General features: G+C 61.5%; 1 protein-coding gene across 1 annotated transcript; it reads left to right on the top strand.

The window, feature by feature from the left end:
- Nucleotides 1-7,981: 7,981 nt before the first annotated feature.
- Nucleotides 7,982-22,415, top strand: CRIP2 (cysteine rich protein 2). Its single transcript, XM_066192002.1, has 8 exons — nucleotides 7,982-8,098; nucleotides 17,352-17,446; nucleotides 19,329-19,386; nucleotides 19,890-20,030; nucleotides 20,211-20,279; nucleotides 20,686-20,780; nucleotides 21,063-21,120; nucleotides 21,284-22,415. Exons 1-8 carry the CDS (start codon nucleotides 8,056-8,058, stop codon nucleotides 21,349-21,351), a joined length of 627 nt encoding a protein of 208 aa, XP_066048099.1. The 5' UTR covers nucleotides 7,982-8,055; the 3' UTR covers nucleotides 21,352-22,415.

Here is a 22,415-nt window from a genome sequence, read left to right as displayed (position 1 = left end):
TCTTCCTGTACCAAAAGGAAATCTGAACGCATCACTTGGAAAACTCCGTGTCTGAGCTGGCCTCTGCTGTGCCCAGGGCCGGGGGAATTCGGCCAGCCCGGGGCGCCGGAGCTGCTGCTGTGCTGAGGATCCCGGGGGATGGGGATGAGCTCTCTCTGCTGTGCTGAGGATCCCGGGCCATGGGGATGAGCTCTCTGCTGCTGTGCTGAGGATCCCGGGCCATGGGGATGAGCTCTCTCTGCTGTGCTGAGGATCCCGGGAGATGGGGATGAGCTCTCTGCTGTGCTGAGGATCCCGGGAGATGGGGATGAGCTCTCTCTGCTGTGCTGAGGATCCCGGGAGATGGGGATGAGCTCTCTGCTGTGCTGAGGATCCCGGGGCATGGGGATGAGCTCTCTGCTGTGCTGAGGATCCCGGGAGATGGGGATGAGCTCTCTCTGCTGTGCTGAGGATCCCGGGCCATGGGGATGAGCTCTCTCTGATGTGCTGAGGATCCCGGGCCATGGGGATGAGCTCTGTGCTGCTGTGCTGAGGATCCCGGGGGATGGGGATGAGCTCTCTGCTGTGCTGAGGATCCCGGGGGATGGGGATGAGCTCTCTGCTGTGCTGAGGATCCCGGGGGATGGGGATGAGCTCTCTGCTGTGCTGAGGATCCCGGGGGATGGGGATGAGCTCTCTCTGCTGTGCTGAGGATCCCGGGGGATGGGGATGAGCTCTCTCTGATGTGCTGAGGATCCCGGGCCATGGGGATGAGCTCTCTCTGATGTGCTGAGGATCCCGGGCCATGGGGATGAGCTCTCTCTGATGTGCTGAGGATCCCGGGAGATGGGGATGAGCTCTCTCTGCTGTGCTGAGGATCCCGGGGGATGGGGATGAGCTCTCTGCTGCTGTGCTGAGGATCCCGGGGGATGGGGATGAGCTCTCGGTGAACCCGGCGAGAGGCGGCCCCGGCTGCACCGAGAGCGCAGGAACCACTTGGGGGTGCCAGCCCTGCGGTTTCCAGCAACTTAAAAGCTTTCTTGGAGCGGCTCCAGAGATCGCTCTGGGAACGGGTCCAGGCAAAGGAGAGAGAGCACGTCCTGTGCTGCCCTAACTTTGAAGGACCCTTGCGTGTCCTTCAATAGAGATGCTGTTTTTTCATGTGCAGTAGCAGGCTCCACTGCCATGTATTTCACTGGCTTATGTTTGTACCAGCTTGGGAGGAGGGGCTGGAAGATCCCTTCAGCAACCGAAGGAAAATGCCGGCTCTTGGGAAGAGCAGGGAGTGGTAGGTCCAGGCACTGACCTGTCCAAGCCCGAGGGGTCACTCTCTTAAGTGGCTGCTGTCACTAAGCCTCTCCCGTGCCAACCTCTCCTCTGCATTCCCATTCCTGTGCTGTTGCTGCAGGAATTGCCTTTGGTTATTCACCCTCCTGCTCTAGAGCCTTGTCACAATAGAATAACGTTCATACAGCTGGGGCCATATCCCATTTTCCAGGTCCCTTCCTCCCCTTCCTTCCCACCTCCTAAAGAGCCCCTGAGATTGTAGTGGAGAGGAGAGCCTGGAGCTGGCAAGTGCTTGCCCACCCGAAGCAGGCCAGGTCTATCGGGGTGTAATAAGTTTTGCCACGTGCATTTGGGTATTTTCCCGTTGCTGTATGTCCCTGGCATCCCAGTCCTTCACTGGCCTCTCTGCCATGCAGACGTGGGAGCAGATATGTCACAGGCTCAGCTGCAGTTCCTGGGAGAGGGCTGTGCTCCATGCTCACGTGGATGGAGCATGCTGTCCTCCAGACTCAGTGCCATACTTGCAATTTTACAGGCTTAAAAAGAAGCAGGAGATTGCTCAGGAAAGTATTTAAAAAACAAAACAGAAATCCAAACATTCCTACAATACTTTATGCCAAAATGTTTTTGTTACAGATTTAATTTTTTTTAAGTCAACTTCGGTATTTTGGGGGTTTTTGGGGTTTTTTTACATTGCATTTTGGATTTTACCAGCTTGTCAGTAGCAGCTCCCTCTGATCTCTGCTTTTGCTGCTGTAACATGAAGGCAGCACCCTGACTGTAACAGCACTAATGAAACAATGTGAAAAAAAGCAAAGTATGACCAAAACTAACAATTCCGAACCTGGCATTCCTGCTGTGGGAGGAGGGCTGTAACCGGGACACTATTGGAGAGCTGCGAAGCAAAATACACGCTGAAATTTTCTTTTGAAATGGAAATTTGGAGCCGGTGCCAGCTCTGCTGTGGGCTCTGGCTCTCTGTGCAAGTGTTACACAAGCCAGACCTTGGGAAGCTGGAGAGGCTCTTTGGGATGGGTGGATTGCATCACGGTGGAGCTGCTTCCCACTGCCATGGGAGGAGGGGGCACTCACCTGTTCACAGGGGGCATGGGATGAGTAGTGGCATGGGAGGTGTGCCAGCCTGGGGGATTTCTAGGAAGAGCACAAATAAGATCCGGCAGATTTTGACTGTGAGGAGAAGGAAGGAATTTGACTCATTTACAGAAGCTGGACCTTGACTCTTTTCTATTTTCCTTAATCCATCAAGAGGGCACAGACTTAAAAACACCATTAACCCAAATAAGCTTTGGCAGCAGCATTAAAGGGAGAGAGATCACTGTAGAAAGGCAAGTCGAGGCATGACAGCCCTCTCTAGCTGGTGAGAGAGGGTTTGTTTGGGGTTTTTCCTGTAAGTGTAGTCAGTGCCTTTCAAGGTGAGCCTGCAAGAGCCAACAGTGATGGGATCTGCCGTGATCTCCATCTTCAGAATACGAACGTGTCTTGAGTGTGGGTGGTGTTTATGGCCCTTCCCAAGGGAGGAGGCTGGGGTGGACCCCATCCCCCCCGTCCCTCCTGCCCTCGCTTCCCTTCCTGGGGACTGACAGAAGGGCTTTGCCCTGCTTGAGCAGCTTTAAAACCTGGTGGAAGACTCAGTCTCTGACGATCACGTTTCACCCGTGCAGAAGGAGCAAAGCTGCCTCAAGAAAAGACACACAGTAAATTCAGATGGGTTGTGGGGCTGGGGCTTGTCTCCACCTCCTCTTCAGCCTGGAAGAAAGTCAGGGCAGGTCAGGGTTGAAGCACACTTGATTCCTGCCCTGGGCTTTGCAAGTTCATTAACCGCATTCCTGGAACGAGAATGAATAAAAAATTCAGCATCTTTCTGCAGACAGCTTCCTCCCTTCCCTCCTGCAAGGGGACTCTCCACCTGGATCCAGTGCTCCGTGGGATGCTGGCAGCGTCACAGGGAGCAGATTTACAGGTTCTGGCCAGAGGGTTTCAGCCAAGCTGTGCTCGTTCAGAGATTTTCCATCTGAGCAGGAGCAAGTTTGTTGCCCCTGCCTGTGCTTTGGCTGCCCCCAGGCAGGACAGGAGGGAAGTGAACGTGTGGAGCATGTGGGTGAGGAGCTGAGCTGCGTTTTCCCTGCATCGCAGGAAGATGCCCACAATGTCTGGTGGGAAGCAAGGCCAAATGCATCCTAGTGGGTGGGTGATGCTGAAGGAGAAGATGGTGCCATGGGGACATTGCAGCACTCTTGAGGTGCTGGATTATGTGTGTCCAGTCCCTTCCCTACCCCAGGGGCTCACTGAGAGTGTCCTGGAGGCAGTGTGCATGTGGGGCACAGACACATGAAAGCTGGGCAGCCATTGTGCACGCTTTTCACTTTTCCTGCTGCTGTGCCGGCCCTCAGAGACACATTGCGCCACAGCCAGCCCAACCTCTGGCCACAGCATGTCCGGGGGGGCCACGGGACTGGGAAGGCTTAATGACCAACTGCCCTGAGCTGAACTTTGCCACTGAAGGTTGGGTCTGAGCACAGCCCGTTCCTTGGGACACCCTTTCTTTCCCTGGAAAACCTGGGGGAGCGCCAGCGGTGCCAGCTACCCCCACCCCTGTCCACCCTCTGCAGCCCCACCATGGCTCTGACGTGGGTTTGAGTGCTGTGCTCAGGTCTCTCCAGCTGGTTTCCTGCCTCTTTTTGGTTGGAACACCGCTTTTCAGGCGCTGCCATCCCGCTGCACAGTGGCACCACGCCTGCCCCATGGGGGTTCACACCCAGTGTCTGCATCCTCGGCACCTGCGTGCAGCCTCCAGGGGTTCTCACCGGGCTGGCAGCCACGGCCCCTCGGGAAGCGGTCGCAGGGACAATGGGGACATCCATTCCAGATGGCAAGGACAAGGGGGATATCGGTAAGGCTGCTTATCGCGGTCGTGACAGCGCTATCGGCCCTGCCTGATAACGGCAGGGGCTCGGATGCCTTTTAAAGGAGAAGAGCGACAAGTGGATGGTTGGAGCTGCAGGGGCCGGGGCCGGGCGCTGACGTGCCGAGCCCCGGTCTGTGGCATGTGCTGCCTGACAAGCCCCAGCCCCTGCCAGCCCTCAGCACACCCGCCCTCTGCTCCTCCATCTTCCCATCTCTTGCTAATCCTTCCTAAGCCTCCGTGCTCCCTTCCCGAGCTGTGCACTGATCCTGCCGCCACCCTTCGGCAGCAAGGCTGGGTGCCCAGCGTGTGTGGGCTGGCCCCTGTCCTTGTGGTTGCCTTCCCACCCCAGCCAGCCCTGGGCTCCTTGTGTCGGGGGACATATTTCCCCTGTTGAAGGCAGGGTGCTGCCCTGCTGTGCCGCCCCAGCTCGCCGTGTAGGACAGCCAGATCCACGCTGAAAGGCATTGCACGTCCTGGAGGGCGGTGGAGAATAAATGAAATAAGAAATAAAGTGTTTTGCTGGGCTTTGTGAAAGGCTGTTTCTGTTGCATCCCGTCACAGGGAACTACTCCCAGGCCATGAAAGGAAGCCCAGCCACTTTTTCTATGGAACTCCTGCCTAATGAAGGATCTGAGGCAAAACTGGTTCTAGCTGGGGCAGCCCGTGGGCAGTGGCTGTTACTTGCCATGGGCAGCAGCTATTCTTCTTAACCACCAGCCCCTGGCTGTGGACTGTGCCTGGGACACGGGAGTTTCAGAAGTGAAAAAAAGAGAAAGCTGCAGCGTGTCACCCTGAGGTGACCTTGTCATGAGGGACAGAGGGCCCTGGGCATGCGGCTGCACACGCTGCACCAGCCAAGAGGGGTCTGCCAGCCACACAGGGATCCCTGATCTTTGGGCCCACCAAGCCAGCAGCAGGGGTTTTTCCCATAACCTTTTTTTATTTCCACCCCCCACCCCCAGCCTCTTCTTGCCCTGTAACAAATCCAAGGGATCCTAGGTGCCAGAAAACATGAGAGCGGAGGAAGGCTTTCCAGCCCCAGCTCCCCTTAGGAGCAGCTCCGTCTGGGTCTATGAGTTCTTGCGGTATTTGTATCTGAATGAAGAAAAAAGAGCTGAGGGGATCGGGGCGGGGAAGGGGAAAGAGGTGAGCCAAAGGAGAGGCAGCCTGGAGGGAGCTATTCCTTATTTATTCCTCACTTTCCCTTAATCTCTGTGCAAAGCTCTCTGGTTGACCTGCCCTAGGCAGAGGTCCCAGCCTCGCACCTTTTGCGGGCTCCCGGTGGAGGCAATGCCCGCTCCGGAGCCGGGGCCAGCCCGGCACGGCCGCGGTGCCTGGCAGCCCCTGCCGGGCCCTGGGGCGGCCGCTGCTGCCCGCTGAAGGGCTACAGGCAGCAGCTTTAGGATGCGGGCTTACTTCAGTCTCAGCTCCAGCCCAAAAGGGGATGCTGCAGGGATGTGGCTCCCGCTCCGCCCCGTGCAGCATCCCTGAGGGAAGCGGCGGGGCTAAAAGCCCCCGCTTTCTCGCCGAGGAAAGCCCCCTCCCACCCCCGGAGCGGGTAATTGCGGACACGGCCGGAGCGGCGGCAGTGCCCGCAGGGCCATGTGCCGGAAAGCCGGCTGCCCTCGGCAGCTCAGGAAATCTGCGCTGGGCCGGCGCCCTCGGCTGGGACAGCCCCGGGCGCTGCTGCAGGGGGCACGGCCCATGCCAGAGACCTCCCCGGCCGCTGAAAGGCGGCTTTGTCACCCGCTGCCGGGGAAACTCCAGCTCAGCCCTTGGGCAGCGACCGGGCTCTCAAATTTCTGATGGAAAACGCATCCTTTGGTGAAAATTCTTCGAGTGCTGTCTGGGGAGAGGCACAGCTGAGTCGGGGGTGTCCCTCACGTGCCACCACCCCCCTGGCTGCATCCCGTGTCCCCTCAGCAGCAGGCTGTCCCCTGCCTGGCACTGGCCGCGCTGTTCCCACAGAAGCTCGGCCGTCCCTCCTTGCTCAGCCTTGAGTCACCTGTCCCCGAGGCTCCAGGACATCTCTGCCCTCCGTGCAGGAGCATGCCGAGCCTAAATCGGGGAAGATTAAGACACGACCAGCTAAAGCCACTTTGCTCTTGAACCAGCATATCCGCTTGGGATTTAGCGCATTTGCAGGCAGGGATTCACACCTTTAGGTGATTTGTCTTAATTCCCCCCAGCCTCTATGTGTGAAAAGCCCTTGGTCGGCACCTTCTGGGTGCTGGTTCTGCAGCGTGGCAGAGCCCAGACTTTATCCTGTGGCCTCGGCAAACAGGCCGTTGGGTGAATGCAGCCTTCTTCCTCCTTCTAGTGCATCCCTCAGCCCCCAGGGCTGGAACACCAGCTGAGGCTGCCTCAGAATGTGGGATGTGGAGGATTTAGACAGGAGACCTTTTTCAGGGTGTCCCCTCAGCACACGAGACGGGAGCTGTTGCAGGCACAGGGATGCAGTGCGGGCACCTGCTTGCTGCCATGGGGTGCTTTAGGGCTGCAGACACACCGGGTACCACAGAGGGACCCACAGGAGTGCTGTGGGACTATGGTGGAGCAGGCAGCTGCTCTTCTGGAAATCACAAGCTCCACAAATCCCCAGCTCCTGCCCTATCCTGGTGGCTGCAGGCCTGCGCTGGACACATTGGCTCCACGGTGGGACACGCAGGGCTGAGCCCCTCCCGGGGCCCGTGTGGGGCCGGGGCGCCCTGGAGGCACCGCCGCCACCTGCCCCCGCGCGGGGACCCCGCCGGCCACAAAGCCACACATTGTTGTGACAGCAGCCACACATTGAGTGACAGGGATGCCTGGGCCTTCTAGCCCAGCAGGGTGCACGGGCGACGGAGAAACCCGCCGGCGGGCATCCCCGGCCCCTCCGGTCCCACGTAGGCGCCGGCAGGGTCACTCTGTCCCATCCCGGAGCCCCAGGTTCCCTTCCCAAGGCTGCCGGGGGCCGGGCGGGCGCTTGGCAGCTGCACCAGCTGCCGGCGGAGAAAGAATTCTGTGACAATGGCGGCGGAGCAGAGCCAGGCTGCCGGCTGATGAATAATGCAAAGCTGCTCTTGCGGAGCGGCAGATGTCCTGTTTACCAACACGGCGGTGCAGGGCTGCGGCTCCCCAGCCACGGCCCCCGTCCGCCTGTCACCACCGCTGTCACCCTTCGCCCTGCGCCCGCCGCAGCACGATCCGGGCACAGAGGGGCTCCCCTGCCTCGCCGTGGCATCGTGGCTCCTCGAGTATCCTCACCGTGCCTTCACGGCTCCATGAGCATCCCTTTGCAGCCGGAGGGGTTTTTGAGATGGGAGTTTCCATGGCAACGGAGCGGAACGGCGCCGGGAGCCGGGGGATGCGGGCGCTGGAGCCGGGCAGCGAGCGGGGCTGGGGCGGGGACAGGCTGCGGGGGATGGGAGATGCCCGAGCCCCTCTGCGGCGGCTGGCCGGGACCCCCCCCATGTTCCGGGGGCGGCTGCTGGCCGGACTCGGCCGGGGAGGCTCCTGGCCGCTGCCTTTGGGGCCGGTAAAAGCCCACAAGTCGCGTCGCTCAACTACAACCTGTTTATTATTATGGAGGTTTTTTCCCAGGCAAGGGAAGTCGGGAGCACTCGTGTCCCGACTTTGGTCCTCGGGGATGGGAGACAGGGCAGGGGGTGTTCTCGCCGCCTCCGGGACCGGGCACCTGCTGCGCTGGGCTCGAGCCGGGCCGTACCGAGCCGTACCGAGCCCGGCCATCGCTCGGCGGGCAGCCCCGCCCCGGCTCCCCCCGGGCGGCGGTGGGCGGGGGCCGGGCGGAGCGGGGCTCACGGCGCGGCACATCACAGCACGGCTCGGCACGGCACGGCTCGGCTCGGCTCCGCTCTCCCGCCATGGCATCCAAGTGCCCCAAGTGCGACAAGACCGTGTACTTCGGTGAGCGCATCCCTGGGGCCCGGCCCCGCAACCCCTTCCCCGCGCCGAGACGCGTCGTCGGGACCTCAAACCGGTCCCCCAGCTCAGAGCCGGCGCTCATCCCCGCCTTCCCCTTCCCTGACCCCGCTGCATCCCCGCCTCCCCTTTTCCTCCGCTGGGATGTATCCCCCGGTGTCCGCTCCGCCGCAGCTCCCCGCGGGGCTCGCCCGGAGCGGCCGCGGCCCCTCTGCTCCGCCCCGCACCCCCGGGCTGCGCTGAGGGCTGCTGCCGGCTGGCCCCGGGGCAGGGGGCGCAGAAATTGTGGGTGATCCCGGACTCGCTGGGCTGAGGAGGGGAAGCAGACGCTGAGGAGCCCTGGGGTGTGTGCCCGCGCCTGGGGTGCTGAGAGTGGCGTGGCTCCTGTCCCCAAGGTACCCGCTGCCTTGGGTCAGGGGAACCCAGCCCACCCAACACGGCCGGTACTGGCGTGGGGGCTCCCGAGATTCCGAGGATCTCTTGGCGCGGGGAAGTTGGCAGTGGCAGGTGCAAACAAAACCTTCTCGCAGCCGGTTTCTTTGATTCCCTGCAAACCTGGCCCCAGGTGTGCCATTCACCTCCCCCTGTCTCTCCTCGCAGCCAGCCCCCGGCGGGCTGTTCCCAGCTGGGCGAGCTAATGAAGGGTTTGGGGTTCTACGGGACTTTTCCAAAGGCAGCTCCTGGGCTCGGAGGTCTATCTCAGCGCGACTGGGCTGGGTTAGGGCAGCAGCGAGTCCCTGCAGGTCTCCGAGGGCCCTGCTGAGGGTTGTGGCTGGTCAGGATCTCTGGGAACCGGGGCTGGCGTGTCTCCTGTCGGGCAGCGCGGGCTGAGCGCCGCCGCCCGGCTCGCAGGGAGGTGGGAGCGGCGGCTGATCCTCGGCCTTGGTGCCCCCGAGGCGCTGCCCCAGCCCGGAGCCTCCCCGGCAGTGACCTGACCCCCTGGGTGAGCACCCTTGGGACTCAGGATGACTCTGGGATGGATCCAGAACTCCAGCCCGAGCTGCCTCCGGACCTGCTGACCACGGGGTCCAGCTCTGCTGGGGCTGCCTCCCTGCAGCCCTCCCTGCCCATCTCCCCCCCGCTGCTCCGGGGTCCAGCCCCTGTTGCCTCAGTGTGTTTGTTTGCTGGAGAAATACCAAACGGTCCTGATGATGTTTGAGCATTGGAGGCATTGGTGCTTTCATTCTTTTCCGGCCATCTCCAAGTAAACACAGGGAAATAGGAATTTGCCGTCTTCCTCCTTTAAATAAACCTATTTGTGTGTGGGTGGGAAGGGCTTGGCCCCTTGGACATCTTTCTTTCTGTGAATCTTTTCCTTTTTAAGCAGAAAATGGTGCCTACCCAGCCAGCTGGGCACTGACCCGAGGGCAGAGTTGCTCCTCTCGCTCCAGGGCTGAGCCTGCCCTGCGTGGGGGGGTCGGGGCCGGGCTCAGGGACCCTTGCCTTGCCGGAGGAGGAGGCCAGGCTGTGCCAGGAGGAGAAGCACCAGCCCCCAGCAGTGTCCGTACTCTTTTTCTCACCCCACGTCCTTGTGGGTCTCCTGAGGATGTGGTCCTGGGGGGGGGGGGACAGGGCTGTACCCCTGCCCCAGCTGCGTGCCCGCCCTCTCCCCGGGCGGGTTTCTGTAAATGCAGAGCTCCCTGTCCCGGTCTCTGCTGCTCCGCGGCTCCCCGTCCCTGCCCCGTGTGGGGACACCCGGCCCTACAGGCAGGGAGGAGGCAGGTGCCTGGCAGTGGGGCAGCGCCAGCCCCCACCCCACATCTTCCCGCAGGGAAAGCTGCTCCTGCTGCCCCTGAGAGAGACTCGGAGAGAGGGGGTGCTGGTGAGATGGAACGGGAGCAAGCCAAAAAACTTCTCTGTGCTTAGAGCTGAGATGGGCTGGAGCACGTCCCTGTCGATGCCTTGAGCTTTTCCTTGAGGAACCGCCCAGGCTCTGGAAGAATAAAACCTGAGTCCGTTTATTCAATGCATAAAAGCTCCATGCAAATTCTGAGCCGTCTTTCCGGGATGCGGATCCCGGGCTTTCCTCCCGGTGGGGCCGCGTGGTTTGGTTGGGAAGCCGACGGGAACTCCGCGTCCGGGGTTTGGTGTCGCTCCCGTATTCCTGGGCCGGCCCGAAGCTTAGCGGGGAGGTGTTTCATAAAGCCCCGCTTGTTCGGGAGCCTCCCTGCCTGTGCTGAATGAGCGCTGGCAGCTCGGGCTGCCCGAATGCCTGGGATTGCAGCCGCGGCTCATGGCTGAGAAATGCCGCCGGCTCCCGTTCCCGGCCCCGCGCAGCGCCGAGCGGCTGCCCAGCGCCGGCACTCCCGGGTACCGATGGAAAACTCATTTCCAGCATGCCTGTTGCTTCATGCTCCCTGGAAAAATCCAGTGGGCTCCTCCCTGCGCAGTCAGGAGGATGTGGGCGTTTCCCGAGCTACAGAATGAGCCTTTTTTTTCCTTTAAAAAGCACAGGGAAATATAAAAATAGGTTTGGGACTCTTTTTTTTACTTTTTTTTTTTTTTTTTTTTTTTTTAAAGGAGGTTGAGGTCTGTGACATTGTTTCCAGGAACAGTTGGGGCTAACTTTCCTGCTTTGGGAGGTTGGCTGGCTGAAGTGAATGTTTAACTGGAGGAGCAGCCGGTGGGTGCAGGGCCAGCTCCCATCCCACGCTGGCAGGTAGCAGCGGGCTGGGCTCGGGGTTGGCTTTAGGTTATCACTTCTGGCAGGAAGCTCCGGAGGGACCAGAGTCTCCTGCAGCCAAACAGCCACACATTTCCCCAGCTCCCTTTCGCATTGCTAAGCCTTAAATGAGTTTTGCAGGGTCACCGGGAGGAGCCCTGGCCAAGCCTTTCCGCCTCCCATCCTTTCTTCCCAGAACAGCGGGGGATTGTGGCAGCAGGGGGTTTCCTGTTTTCCCATCCCGAGCACGAGGCAGGCACAATCCCCAGGGATGCAGCCAGCACACGTGCGGCGGGGTCCGGCTTTTGGGGAGCTCACTGCACGTGCTGGGGAGTGTGAGGGCGGGTGGGAGGCTCTATTTGATTGGAAAGGGGTAACATGAAAGCAGGTGGGAGTCGCTCAGCAGCCCCCCTGGGCCTAAAGCTGCTTTTCAGGGTTGGTTTGCCAGTGGGACTCCAGGGCAGGACTGAGGACACAGACACATCCAGCTGGGAAGCGAGGAGGGCCCAAGGCCGGTGTGCTGCCAGGGGCCTGCAGCGGATGCCTGACCTGCTGGTCACCCTGGGGTGCAGCAGGACAGGGGGTGCAGCCAGGTGTGGGGCGCTCTTCCTGCAGAGCACGGCACCGCCGGGTCAGCCTGGTGAAATTCAAGCTGCAGAAGCCACTCTGCAATTAATAAGTAACTGCTGTCCTTGGCTTCAGGCAGGGAGACGGTTGGGCAGGGGTGGCAGGAGGGCTTGATTTCCACTGCAGCCGTCCCTAACACAGGAAATGGCTCTTCCAGTGCAGCCGGTGCAGTGTTGGCACAGCCCTGGCCCTCCAGCACGGAGCGGGCCGGGCTCCTTGGGAACTGCCTCCTCCCAGGTCTGGGAGTGTGAGTGGACCTTGCAGAGTGGTAACTAAGGATGCTCCACTTCCCTGCTCCCAGCGCAGAGCCCTGCCGGGGGGAGGGATGCCCCTGTGGGAAGCTGAAGAACAGGCTGATTAGCATCAGTTTTTCCCTCAGGAAAAAAGCACAAAAATGATCTGTAGGAGCGTGGAACAGGGCTGGGTCCCCTTGCTCTTGTGTCCTGAGCTTTGCTGGGGCTCCTGACAGTGTGGTGCTGCTCCTGGGGCTGTGGGTGCTGGAGGCTTGGAGCTGGCAGGCAGCTCGTTGCAAACCCAGGGCCAGTCCTGGGTGACTCAGTTTGGTGTCTGGATCATAGAATCCTGTACCCGTGTCCCAGCTTCTGGGCAGACAGAGATCCCCGTGTTCCTAGGCTCCCTCACAGACCCTGACAGGAGCACAGGGATGGGGAGAAGTGAGGTGATGGGACTGGAAAGTCAAGGAAAGGCGGAGCAGGAACACCCAAGCAAGAAGTAATGGAAAATCTGTCACCGCAGTGTTGCAATCAGATGCAGAGCCTGGAGCGTGAGCCGTGCTGCCACTTCTGGTTGTGCTGGGGTCGTGGTGCCCGTGTCTCCCGCCAAGGGCCCTGACGCTACCAGGGAGGTGATGGTGGGAGATGGGTCCTGGCACGAGGATGTGGGGAGAGCTGTCCCACCATCCTGCTGTGCGCTTGCTGGTGGGGAGCACCAGTGCTGCGGCCCCGAGGGAGAACCTGAGCATCCTCAGCCCTGGGCCGAACCCCGCTTGGAGCTGTGGAGGGCCAGCAGGGTGGGGAGGTGAGGAGTCGTGGGGCAGGAGGGGCACTTCTACAAGCTTGGCTGCTCCAGCATGTCCCAGAATCCTGCTCTTGCTGAAGCGGGCCAGGAAACTGTCTTATTCTCCTGGCGCTGCCTGCCAGAGATGACATCTCAGTGTGCAGAGGGAAGGAACAGAGTGCTCTGAACCAACAACTACCCAAGGGAGTGGTCTGCATGCGTGCCTGCCTGTGCCCAGCTCTCACTGGCCGCTCTGCCCCTGGCTGTGTGGTGGGGAAGGGGAGGAGGGTTGCAGCTGGGCCTCTGATTTTTCTGGTGGTGTCCCTTGGCAGTGTGGGCTGCGTCCCCTGCACCCCCCGGGGTCCTGCCTGCCATGCCTCACATGCAGCTGAAAAGCAGCTGATTCCTTGGGCTCAGCCCTGGCTGAACCCATTGCCCGGCTGGAAACGCTGCTGATCCTCTCCCAGCACAGACACAGCCAAGCTGCCCAACCCCAAATGCATCCCATTCCGATGTTGCTTGACGAAACCCTGTGGAAAACGGCAAGGGACTTGCTGGAGGCTGCAAACCAGAGTGGGAGACTGGGAGATTGCTCCTGGCCAGGGAAGTGCCCGCAGTAGGTGAGGCTGTGTCAGAGGAGAGGCAGGGAGCGGCAGGGTGGATGGGAGCAGTGCTGTGCATCAGGGCTGTGGCTGGGAATCAACCAACCTTCTCCTGCACCCGAGTGGCTCGGCTTTGCAGGGGCTCGGATCCCAGGGAAGAACTTGTCTCTCCCCTCGGCTGGGAGTGGGAGCCCTCCCTGGGATATTCCCTGTTCCCCCTGGCTGTGCTCCGTGGCAAGGCCGTACTGAGCTGGCTTTGTTGCACACTTGGAGGGAGCCCAGCAAGCTGGAGGCCTGCCTTGCCTTGCTGCAGGGAAGCTAAATATATATGTTTGGCCACAGATCAGGGTGCGGTGTAACCGTCAGCACCGGCTGTGGGATGGGGGAGAGGAGCTGCCCCGCAGTGCCTGAGGAGGGCAGGGCTGGGGACGGGGCGAGGGGCACGGGAAGGCGCTGCAGGGAAGGGCAGTGTGGTTGGGATGTGGCCCGGCATGGCGAGGGCAAGAAATCCTCAACCTGTCCTTCCTCTTTTTCCGTCTCCTGGCCACTTTGTGAGGAGCTGGGGAAGGGATGAGGCTGCTGGCTCTTGGCTTTGTTTCCAGCCATTTACCGGACTCCTTCCCTTGCACTTTTCTTTCTTCATTCCTTTGTGTCTGCAACTGCTTTGAAGTGCATCTACAGTCAGTCTGACAGCATCCCTCTCTGCCAGGAACGCCTGTCGCTGGATCCTTGTGGGGATTTGGCATCCTTACCGCCAGACTGGGCTTTGTCAGCCCCTCTCCGTGCCCTCCCAGGGCTCTGGCAGGATGCATGGGGCACAGCCCAGCCCTTTGCAGAGACGCAGTTGCAGCTACGATTCCTTCTGCTGAATAAGCCTCCGCCTGGGAGCAGCACTGACGTCAGGCTGTGGAAATACCTGTGCGAGGGCCCGGGGCTGGCTCGGCGCGGCCAGCGGCACAGAAACTGGGAGGAGAGGTGCTCTCTTCCCATCCCGTGAGAATGCGCCCACCTCTGGCCTGTGCCAGCTGCTTTGTCTGGGCACGGCGGGTAATTAAGGGCTGAGCCGCATTGTCTCTGGGGCGGGGCTGCTCCGGAGCCATGAGATCAGTCTGCCTTGACAGCCCCCTCGGCTTTTTACCTGCTCCTGGCCTCTGGTGTCCCTCGGCAGTGTGGGCTGCACCCCCTGCACAGAGCAAATCCATCCCATAGCTACGTCCTGCGGCCAGACGTGTAGCCGGCTGTGCCTCCACCTCTCCTTGGGGATGTTTTCCCCGGGGAGAGGTTTATCATCCACGGGCACCCCGTGGCCACCCCCACCCACGGCAGTGTGGGTAACACAGGGCTGGCAAAGCCCTGAGTCACACACGCAGGCGGCAGAGGCCGAATTGCTGCAGTCAGGCACCCTTAACCCTGCCCTTCCAGGGGGTGCTGCACAGCTGGTTTAAGGGCGGCTGGCTCCAGGGCTGAGTGCGCAAGGCGGGATTCAGGGGCCAGAGCGGGATGTGCGTGCGCTCAGCGTGATGTGAGAGCACGGGGCACGGCCTTTGGTGGCAGCGGCTGGGTGCAGCGACACGCCTGCCCTGTGCCATCCCCTGCTCCCCGCTCCGAGCCGGACACGGCCCCGCACCGCCCAGCCCCGGGCTGCTGCTGCTCGGTGACCCGCGGGGTTGCTGGGGTGAGGAGCGGGGCTCCCCCAGCAGCAGGAGGATGTGGCCAGAGCCTTTTCCTCTGGAGCTGATGCAATAGCGGAGCAGCTGTGGCCGAGTGACAGGAAATCTGGGCGCTGCTCCTTTCCCTCCGCAGTGATTTATGGGATACTGTGGCCGCAGGCTGCTGCCCTGGAAATGGGCTGGGTTGGCTCCAAGCTGCTTCCTCTGCTCGGTGCAAACAATGCCTTCTGGAAAGCCGTCCCGGCTGTGCCGGTCCCGGATGCATCCCCCGGGAATCCTTGTTTGCAGCCAGAGGATGCCGGGCCGGCCTCTGGGCGGCATTTCCAGCTGGAGGCGGGGGCGGCCCCCGTGCTTCCCGGGCTGTCCCTGTGCTCCGGGTGCTCCGGGCCGCCTCCTCCCGCCCGCCCCGTCCCTTGCCGCTGAGATCCCTCTCGCTCTGCGTGGCCCAGGGATGCACTGGCAGGGGGGTGCATCCGTCAGGGAGGAGCAAGGGTTTCCATCTGCTGAAATATTATTTGGGGGGGAGGGGGGGCGTCATTGGGGGAGCATTTTGTATGGCGGCAGCAGGAAGGAGCTGGCGGGGGCTGTGGCCAGCTATCATTGCCACGGCCTCTGGAAAACACCCGCCGGGAGCTTCCTCCTCGCTCCGTTCCCGTGGCCGTGGCGGCGCTGGGTCGGGGCAGGGGGGGGAGCTGGGGGTGACGCAGCCGGAGCACAGCCTGGCCTGGCTGTGTGTGCATCCACTGTGACAAAGCCGAGCGGTTCTTTGGCCCCGAGCCCCTGGCTCGGCTTTCAGCCCATCCCGCTCCGTTTCCCTCCCTGGTCCACCCCGGGGAGGAACCCGTTCCTGCCGGGAGAGCTGGGAGGATGCAGGGCTCCCGCAACGGCCCAAGGACAGTGGGGTGCTGGGACCTCCCTATTCCCCTTGCTTTTGGGGAATCCCGGGGGCCTGGGGGGCCTGGGGGCTGTTCACCCTGCGGCTGGTTCTCTGCTTCCAGGCAGAGGTGAGAGCTGCAGAGGAAAAGGAGGGCGGCTCTGGCCCTGGCCCCTTCTCTGTGGGGGTGGGGAGACACGAGCCCTCCTGAGCCCCTGGGCTTGGAGCCAGCAGGGATTAGCCCCGGCAACTTTGGGTGGGCAGGCACAGACCCCCGGCTGTGGTGGGGCATCCCTTCGCTCTACTGTCTGATCCTGCCTGGGTTTGGTTCAACAGCCTGTGTGCCATCAGCAGGAGGTGGACTTGGAGTTTCTTCCAACTGATGTGAGTCCCCAAAGTCCATCTCCCATGTGCTTGCTCGGGGATACTCTCAGGGGTCTCCAGTGCGCCCTGGTGCAATGGCTCTGCCTCTGCCCCATCACACTGCCCCTCCCACCGCCGGTCACCCTACTTCGCACTGGGATGGAATTTTTGGGTGGTGATGCCATCGTTTCGGCTTATCTTGGTCTTGTGGCATGCCCCGGGTGCAGCTGTTTGCCTTGGGAGGAGGGTGGCTCTAGAAGCCAGGACCTGCCCTTTGGGGAGCTCTTGACCCCCATCTTGGCTGGATGCAAACAGGTGACATCTGCTGAGGTCCTCGGGGGGAAACCCGACATCACTGAGGAGATCTTCTCACGGAGCGGGGCCGGCTCCGGTTGCGCTTTTATTTGCTTGTTAAATATTTTATTTGGCTCTCCTGATTTAGTTTTACGGTGGCTTTAACGGGCTCGCTCTGTTTTCCAGCTGTCTCTGCACATGTGCAGGACAGAGGGAGGGCCAGCAGGAATCCGTGGGGGGCACAGGGCAGCCTGCAGCCACCCAGGAGCTGGGAGGGAGAAGGGATGGTGCAAGGCTGGGGATGCAAGAGGAGCATCAGCAGCCTTTGCTGCCTCCCAGGATGCTCCTGGAGACCTACAGCTCAGGGCCAGTCGGAAGGATTGTATTTGTATTCATACAAGCAGTCTCAAAGCGCCTGCCTTCCCTGAATCTGCCCACGGATGCTTTGACACTGTTTTCAGTGCTGGCAGCGAGTTGCTCTGCAGCTTTGTGGCCACGCGAGGACTATGGCTGCGCACCCATCTGCACGTCGTGCCTGCTCCCCGGCTGGGGACGAGTGGGACAGGTGTTTTCCAGGGCCAAACGTCCATGCTGGGTGACAGTGGAGGCTGCCTGTCATCCCCTCCTCCTGGGAGCATCTCTGGAGCTGCGGCTGAGGCTCCCCGGGGAGAGGCTGAGTGTGCGTGGGGGGAGTGTGACTGCACGGGCGGGGTGGGCATGGAAACGCCAAATATTTGAATGGGAGTGAAGTCATTCCGGGTAACGTGGTGGGTAAAAATAGACACGGAGAGTAGGGAAGAAAATGCTACCGTTGCTGGACTGGTGCGTGGGAAAGAGTGGCTGTGAGATGGCAGCTGGGCGGTGTCCTGCCTTCAGCTGGGATAGGGTTAATCATCTTCTTAAACAGCTGGTGCAGTGCTCGGAGGGGTCAGAGACCGGCGGGGGGGTTGTGCCCACGTCCCACAGGGCTGCAGGGGCTGCAGCAGAGTGGCTCCTGTTTCCTGCAGTGTGGTTGATGTGCACGGTGTGTGCAGCCCCTCTCCAGTGCTGTGGATCCCGCAGCCTGGCTTCCCCAGGGCCTTCAGCGGGTGCTGGGCAGTGGCTCACCCCTCTCTCGTGTCCCCTGCAGCCGAGAAGGTGTCTTCCCTGGGCAAGGACTGGCACAAGTTCTGCCTCAAGTGTGAGCGATGCAACAAGACCCTGACCCCGGGTGGGCACGCTGAGGTAAGAGCTGCCAGGGCGGGCAGGGTGGGAGCTGTGCTGGCACGCAGGGGGGCCTGGTGGGATGGGAATCCCAAGAACGGGGCTGGGGGCCAGGGCAGATATCTGATGCCACGTGGAGGCGCTGTCCCTGCGGCATACAAGTCCAGCAGAACACACTGCGGCTTCAAACGCAGCTGCTTGCAACTCCGGGTGCTTTTGTGCACAGCCCCGGGCAAGCCACAGAGCGGTGCTGGCACCACACGTGTAGTGTCCCTGCTCTGTCACCCTGGGCTCCCAGGCAGCTGCGGTGGGGCTTGGCACGCCCCAGTAAGCACTTGAAGCTCCGTGCACTGGACAGACTCGTTTGGGCATTGCCCAGGCTTTGGAGGGGTGCGTGTGCTGAGAGCCTGCGCTGACCTGTGCTTAAAAACGCCAAGAATTGGGAATGCCTGGGTTGCCGTGGCAACGAGAGCTCGGCGCTGCTGCTCCCTGTGCCCTGGAGCTTGTGCTGGAGTGTGATGCCACTGCCACTCCCCAGCGCTCGGGAGTGTGAAGGCGCCATGCTGGTGGTTGCAGCTGCTCAGCCTTAGGAGCAACTGTATTCTCCCTGTGCAGTGTCCCTGCGTGACACCCGGTGCCCTGGGTTTGCACGGCACCTGTCATTCCACAGTGTCACCAGCTCCTTAGCTTGGCTCTAGCAGGCAGCACAGCTGGGAGCAGCAGGGACAGCCACGCTGGTGGCCCCCAGCCCGTGGGCGAAGCGGGGCCTGTCCTGCCAGCGAGGTGGATCTGTGCTCCAGGTCGGGTTAAGCCCAGAAGATTTGCTGCTTCTCCATATAAGGTTGGATTCTGTTCCCACAGAGGACGGCAGCCAAGCCCCACTGACTGTGCCGAGAGCAGATTTGGCCTTTCCCTGCTTTTTCTCCCTCCTTTTGAGGAGGCTAGGTTGGAAAGGTGTCGCGGGGAGACCAGTTAAATGTTTACCCTCCCCTCTGGCATGGTAACGCTGTGAGCACGCTCATATTTATGCCTTGCAATATTTTGCAGCTGCCTTTGGGCAGCCCACAGCCTTCTCACTCCCCCAGCCTCACCCCCGGCCGTCCTGGCCCTCGTCTTTGGCACGGCACCTCTGCTCGGCTGCCACCCTGCCCTTCGTGGGCAAGGAGCCCTTGCCTTGCAGCAGAAGGGTGGAAGGCAGGAGCACGGAGCAGAAGCAGGGCTGAGATGCTGAGTGGGGCCAAGCAGGTGATGGGGTGGGATCCCGCCTGAGCGCGGGCTCCCAGTGGGTTTTCTATCCAGGGCAGTGCGTGTGGCAGTCCTGCTGGCCCCCTGCTCCAGCCACAAACACTCTTTCTTTTCTGTTGGACTGGGTTCCAGCTGGCCCATGAGAAACAGCTGTGGGGAGTTCCGGGGCTTATCGCCTGCCTCAAGCCTTCCTGTGATAACGGCCCCAGACGATAGTGGGGTTGACAGCAGCTGGGCTGGGACCAGCGCCCGTGTGGGGCCTCTGATCTCGGGCCAAGGAGAGGGAAAGGCGAAGCTCAGAGCTCCCACGGTGCTCTGAGCACCCGAGAGTGGCCTGGCTGCCCACAGGGTGCTGAGGGGATGAGGCCATGCCTTGCTGGGCCCAGCGCCACACGGCTGGGCCGGGGCACGGAGCTGCCCATGGCTGAGCTGCCGTGGCCTCTGGTGCTCCAGGGCATGACCTGGGCACAACAGCTCGAGTGCTTGATGCGGGCAAAACTCCCGAGTGCTCGGGTTAGGCTGACGCTGCAGACCCTAAACTGGGTGCATTTTAGGGTGTAGGCATGGCCACGGTGGTCTCTGCACACCAGAGAACGAAGGTGCTCCTCAGGGAACCGTGGTCACTGCTCAGCATCCTAACGCTGCCCTCTCTCCCCAGCACGATGGGAAGCCCTTCTGCCACAAGCCCTGTTACGCCACACTGTTCGGCCCCAAAGGTACGTCTGCGTCCCCCCTGCCTGTGGTGCTGTGCTCGGGGCTGCAGGAGGGGCCAGGTCCCCTCATCCCCACTGGTGGCCTCGCCAGAAACACCCCAGATGCCAGGCTAGCCTGGGCTAAGCATCAAGCCATCAGATTGCAGTCCCAGGCCTGCTGTCTGCTTGTGCAGAGGGAGAGAAGAGCTGCCAGAGGGGAGGGAGGGAGGGAGGGAGGGAGGGAGGGAGGGAGGGAGGGAGGGAGGGAGGGAGGGAGGGATCTGTTCTGACAGTTGCCTTTTTTTTTTTTTTTTTAAATTTTTAAAAAAACAAATTCCCATTCAGACGGAAGGTGGAGTTACTCTCCTATCCCAGACGTGGCTGGAGAAAGCCTGGGTCAGGAGAAAGCAAGCCGGGGCTGAAGCGCATCAGTGGCCCCCGGCTCAGTGGGGCTGGGGGAGATGGGACAGGGGGCTGGGGGATGATGGAGACCCCAGGCCACTGCAGCTCCTCTGTGCCCTCTGTAGGGGTGAACATCGGTGGTGCTGGCTCCTACATCTACGACAAGCCGCAGATCGAGGGGCAGACTGCTCCGGGGCCCATCGAGCACCCGGTGAAGGTGGAGGAGAGGAAGGTGAACGCTGCACCTCCCAAGGGACCCAGCAAAGGTGAGGGGCAGGGCAGGACAGGCAGCCTGGCCCTTTGCCATGCTGGGAAGCCATTGCAGAGCCACCGTGTTTGGTGACGGTGTGGGCTGCAAGGGTTTGTGTGTGGGGTCCAGCCCACCCTGGTGTGTCCTGGCTGAGATGTCCCCCCACTTCCCAGGCACATGTCCTCTTTTCTTCCAGCCTCCAGTGTGACCACCTTCACCGGGGAGCCAAACATGTGCCCACGCTGTGGCAAGAGAGTCTACTTTGGTAAGGTGGCGAGTGGGAAGTGCGTGCTTGCCTCGAGGTGGCAGGGCCCCACGGGGCTGGGCTCTGTGCAGGAGCCCTGGGGCATGCAGAAAGGTTGGGAGTGGGGTTTGGATCAGAGAGGAGGTTTTGAGTACAGAGGGATGTGCCTGAGGGGCCTTCAGGGTAGGGTCCACTCCTGGCTGCAGGGCTTTATCTGCACTGTGTCCCCTGCTGTCATCTCCCACGTGGTAAGATCTGTTCTCAGTCATGCTGTGTCAGCTGCGAGGCACCAGAGGAGTGGGAGGGATGTGGGAGGCTGGAGATCCTGAGGGCTCTCCTGGGATTCTGTGGTATCCCCACGGGGAATGCTCCCCCTCAGCATGTTGCAGGGGCCTGGTGTGACCGTCCCTCCTTTGTCCCGCTCCAGCCGAGAAGGTGACTTCGCTGGGGAAGGACTGGCACCGTCCCTGCCTACGCTGTGAGCGCTGCAGCAAGACACTGACCCCAGGGGGCCATGCCGAGGTAAGGGTGTGCCAGCCTCAGAACCCTGGCCTGCACACTTGGGGATGCCAGTGGGGCACGGCTGAGATGTCCCAAGCCATCCTGATGGCACCCACCACCTTTGCAGGAGGGCAGGGCTGGGAGGAGCAGCCCCTTAGCCTGGGGAAGCGCTGGGGTTTTTGGGGTGTCTGCAGGGGAAGAGCAAGAGAGGTGCCCAGCCAGGTGGACGTGTCTTTGTCCTGTGCACCGGATCTTCCCTGGCCCTCAGCCCAGGTGACAGGTTTTTCTCTCTGCCCCGCACAGCACGATGGACAGCCATATTGCCACAAGCCCTGCTACGGGATCCTCTTCGGGCCAAAGGGTGAGTGCCTGGGGGCATGCGGGGTGGGCACCCCGGCCAGGGGCACGTGCCCTGCGTGGGCTGCCACTCTCAGTGCTCACGCCTCCACCCAGAGGGGACATCTCCCTGGAGCGTGCCAGCTGCCTGCCCGTGTCCTCACCCTCCTGTTTCTTGTCCCCTGCAGGTGTCAACACCGGAGCTGTGGGAAGCTACATCTATGACAAAGACCCTGAGGCGAAGAACCAGCCCTAGACAGTGTCCCCACCTGTCTGCCCACATGCTCCGTGCCCCTCCTGTACTAACCTCCTGCTCCCAGCCCGAGCAGACCCTCACCAGGCTGGCCACGGAGCTGTGCCCTCTCTGCTGTCTCTACTCTGGGCAGGACAGCCCTGCCCCTGGTTTATTATATAGTCTCTAATATAAGCTTCAGTGTTTTAAGGCAAAGGTAGAAGGTATCTCTGGTGGTTCCCAATGTGCTCTGCCCTCCCCAGCCCTCCCACCAGCCCCCCGAGTGTGGGAGGCAGCAGGGCTGCTATGGGGATGTCCCTGTGTGCTGGGGATGGTGGGTGGCACCCTAAAGGCTGAGGCTGGGGGAAGGTGGTGGCAGGAATCCCACCACGGGAGGGTGCTCCATGCTGTCCCTCAGTGCTTGGGGTTGGGGTGAAGGTGCCCGGCCGTGTTCCTCACCAGCTGCTGGAGATGTGTGACACCTGGCAGCACTGCCTTTCTCCTGGCCCTTTCCAGCCTCCGTGCCCTGGCTCTCACTGTCCCTGGGTCCCACAGCTAGCCCTGTCCAGACTTTAGGTCTGGCACCTCCCTACATCCCTATCTTTGAATCCCTGTGGGTGCAGCCAGGCAGGTGGCCCAGCCTGCTCTCTGGGCTGGTTTAGGTTGGTGCCCCCCCAGCCTGATCTCCCTGGAGGCACAGCCTGTGCCAGGGGGCACCTGGCAGCTGCAGCCCTGGTGGAGGGGGCTCCCCTCTCCCCACCTTTGGAGGACAGAGCACATTGGGCTGGTGGCCTGGGCAGCAGGACCAGCCCCTGTTTCCCAGAGCCGGAGGTTTCTGATCATTGTCGTTTATTTATAAGCGGTTGTACATGTGCTCCTTGCTTTGGAGAATGACACGTGCCCCCCATCTCACCCATCCCCCCGTGCATGCCCAGCCCTGCTGCTGCCCAGGAGAGCAGGAAGGGGGCTGGGGCAGGGCACCCGCTGGGGCGGCGAGCCCTGGATGCCAGCACCCCACTCTCTTCAGGCTCCCTGTGCAGCTGCAGGGCTGACTTTTGTTACTTGCTGACAATAAAGGTTTTGAGAGA

The sequence above is a fragment of the Chamaea fasciata genome, unplaced genomic scaffold, assembly GCF_029207755.1.
Source record: "Chamaea fasciata isolate MVZ Bird 193981 ecotype frontalis unplaced genomic scaffold, bChaFas1.0.hap1 SCAF_10, whole genome shotgun sequence".
Taxonomy (NCBI): Eukaryota; Metazoa; Chordata; class Aves; order Passeriformes; family Sylviidae; genus Chamaea; species Chamaea fasciata.
Note: the sequence above shows the minus strand (reverse complement) of the source record. Positions and strands in the feature narration are given on the sequence as shown.

Excerpts from the sequence above, each read along its gene's own strand:
- CRIP2 (XM_066192002.1), top strand. The coding sequence starts at position 8,056 with ATGGCATCCAAGTGCCCCAAGTGCGACAAGACCGTGTACTTCG. Across the intron at positions 20,031-20,210 it reads TCCCAAGGGACCCAGCAAAG|CCTCCAGTGTGACCACCTTC; the intron begins GTGAGGGGCAGG and ends CTTTTCTTCCAG. Across the intron at positions 20,280-20,685 it reads TGGCAAGAGAGTCTACTTTG|CCGAGAAGGTGACTTCGCTG; the intron begins GTAAGGTGGCGA and ends GTCCCGCTCCAG.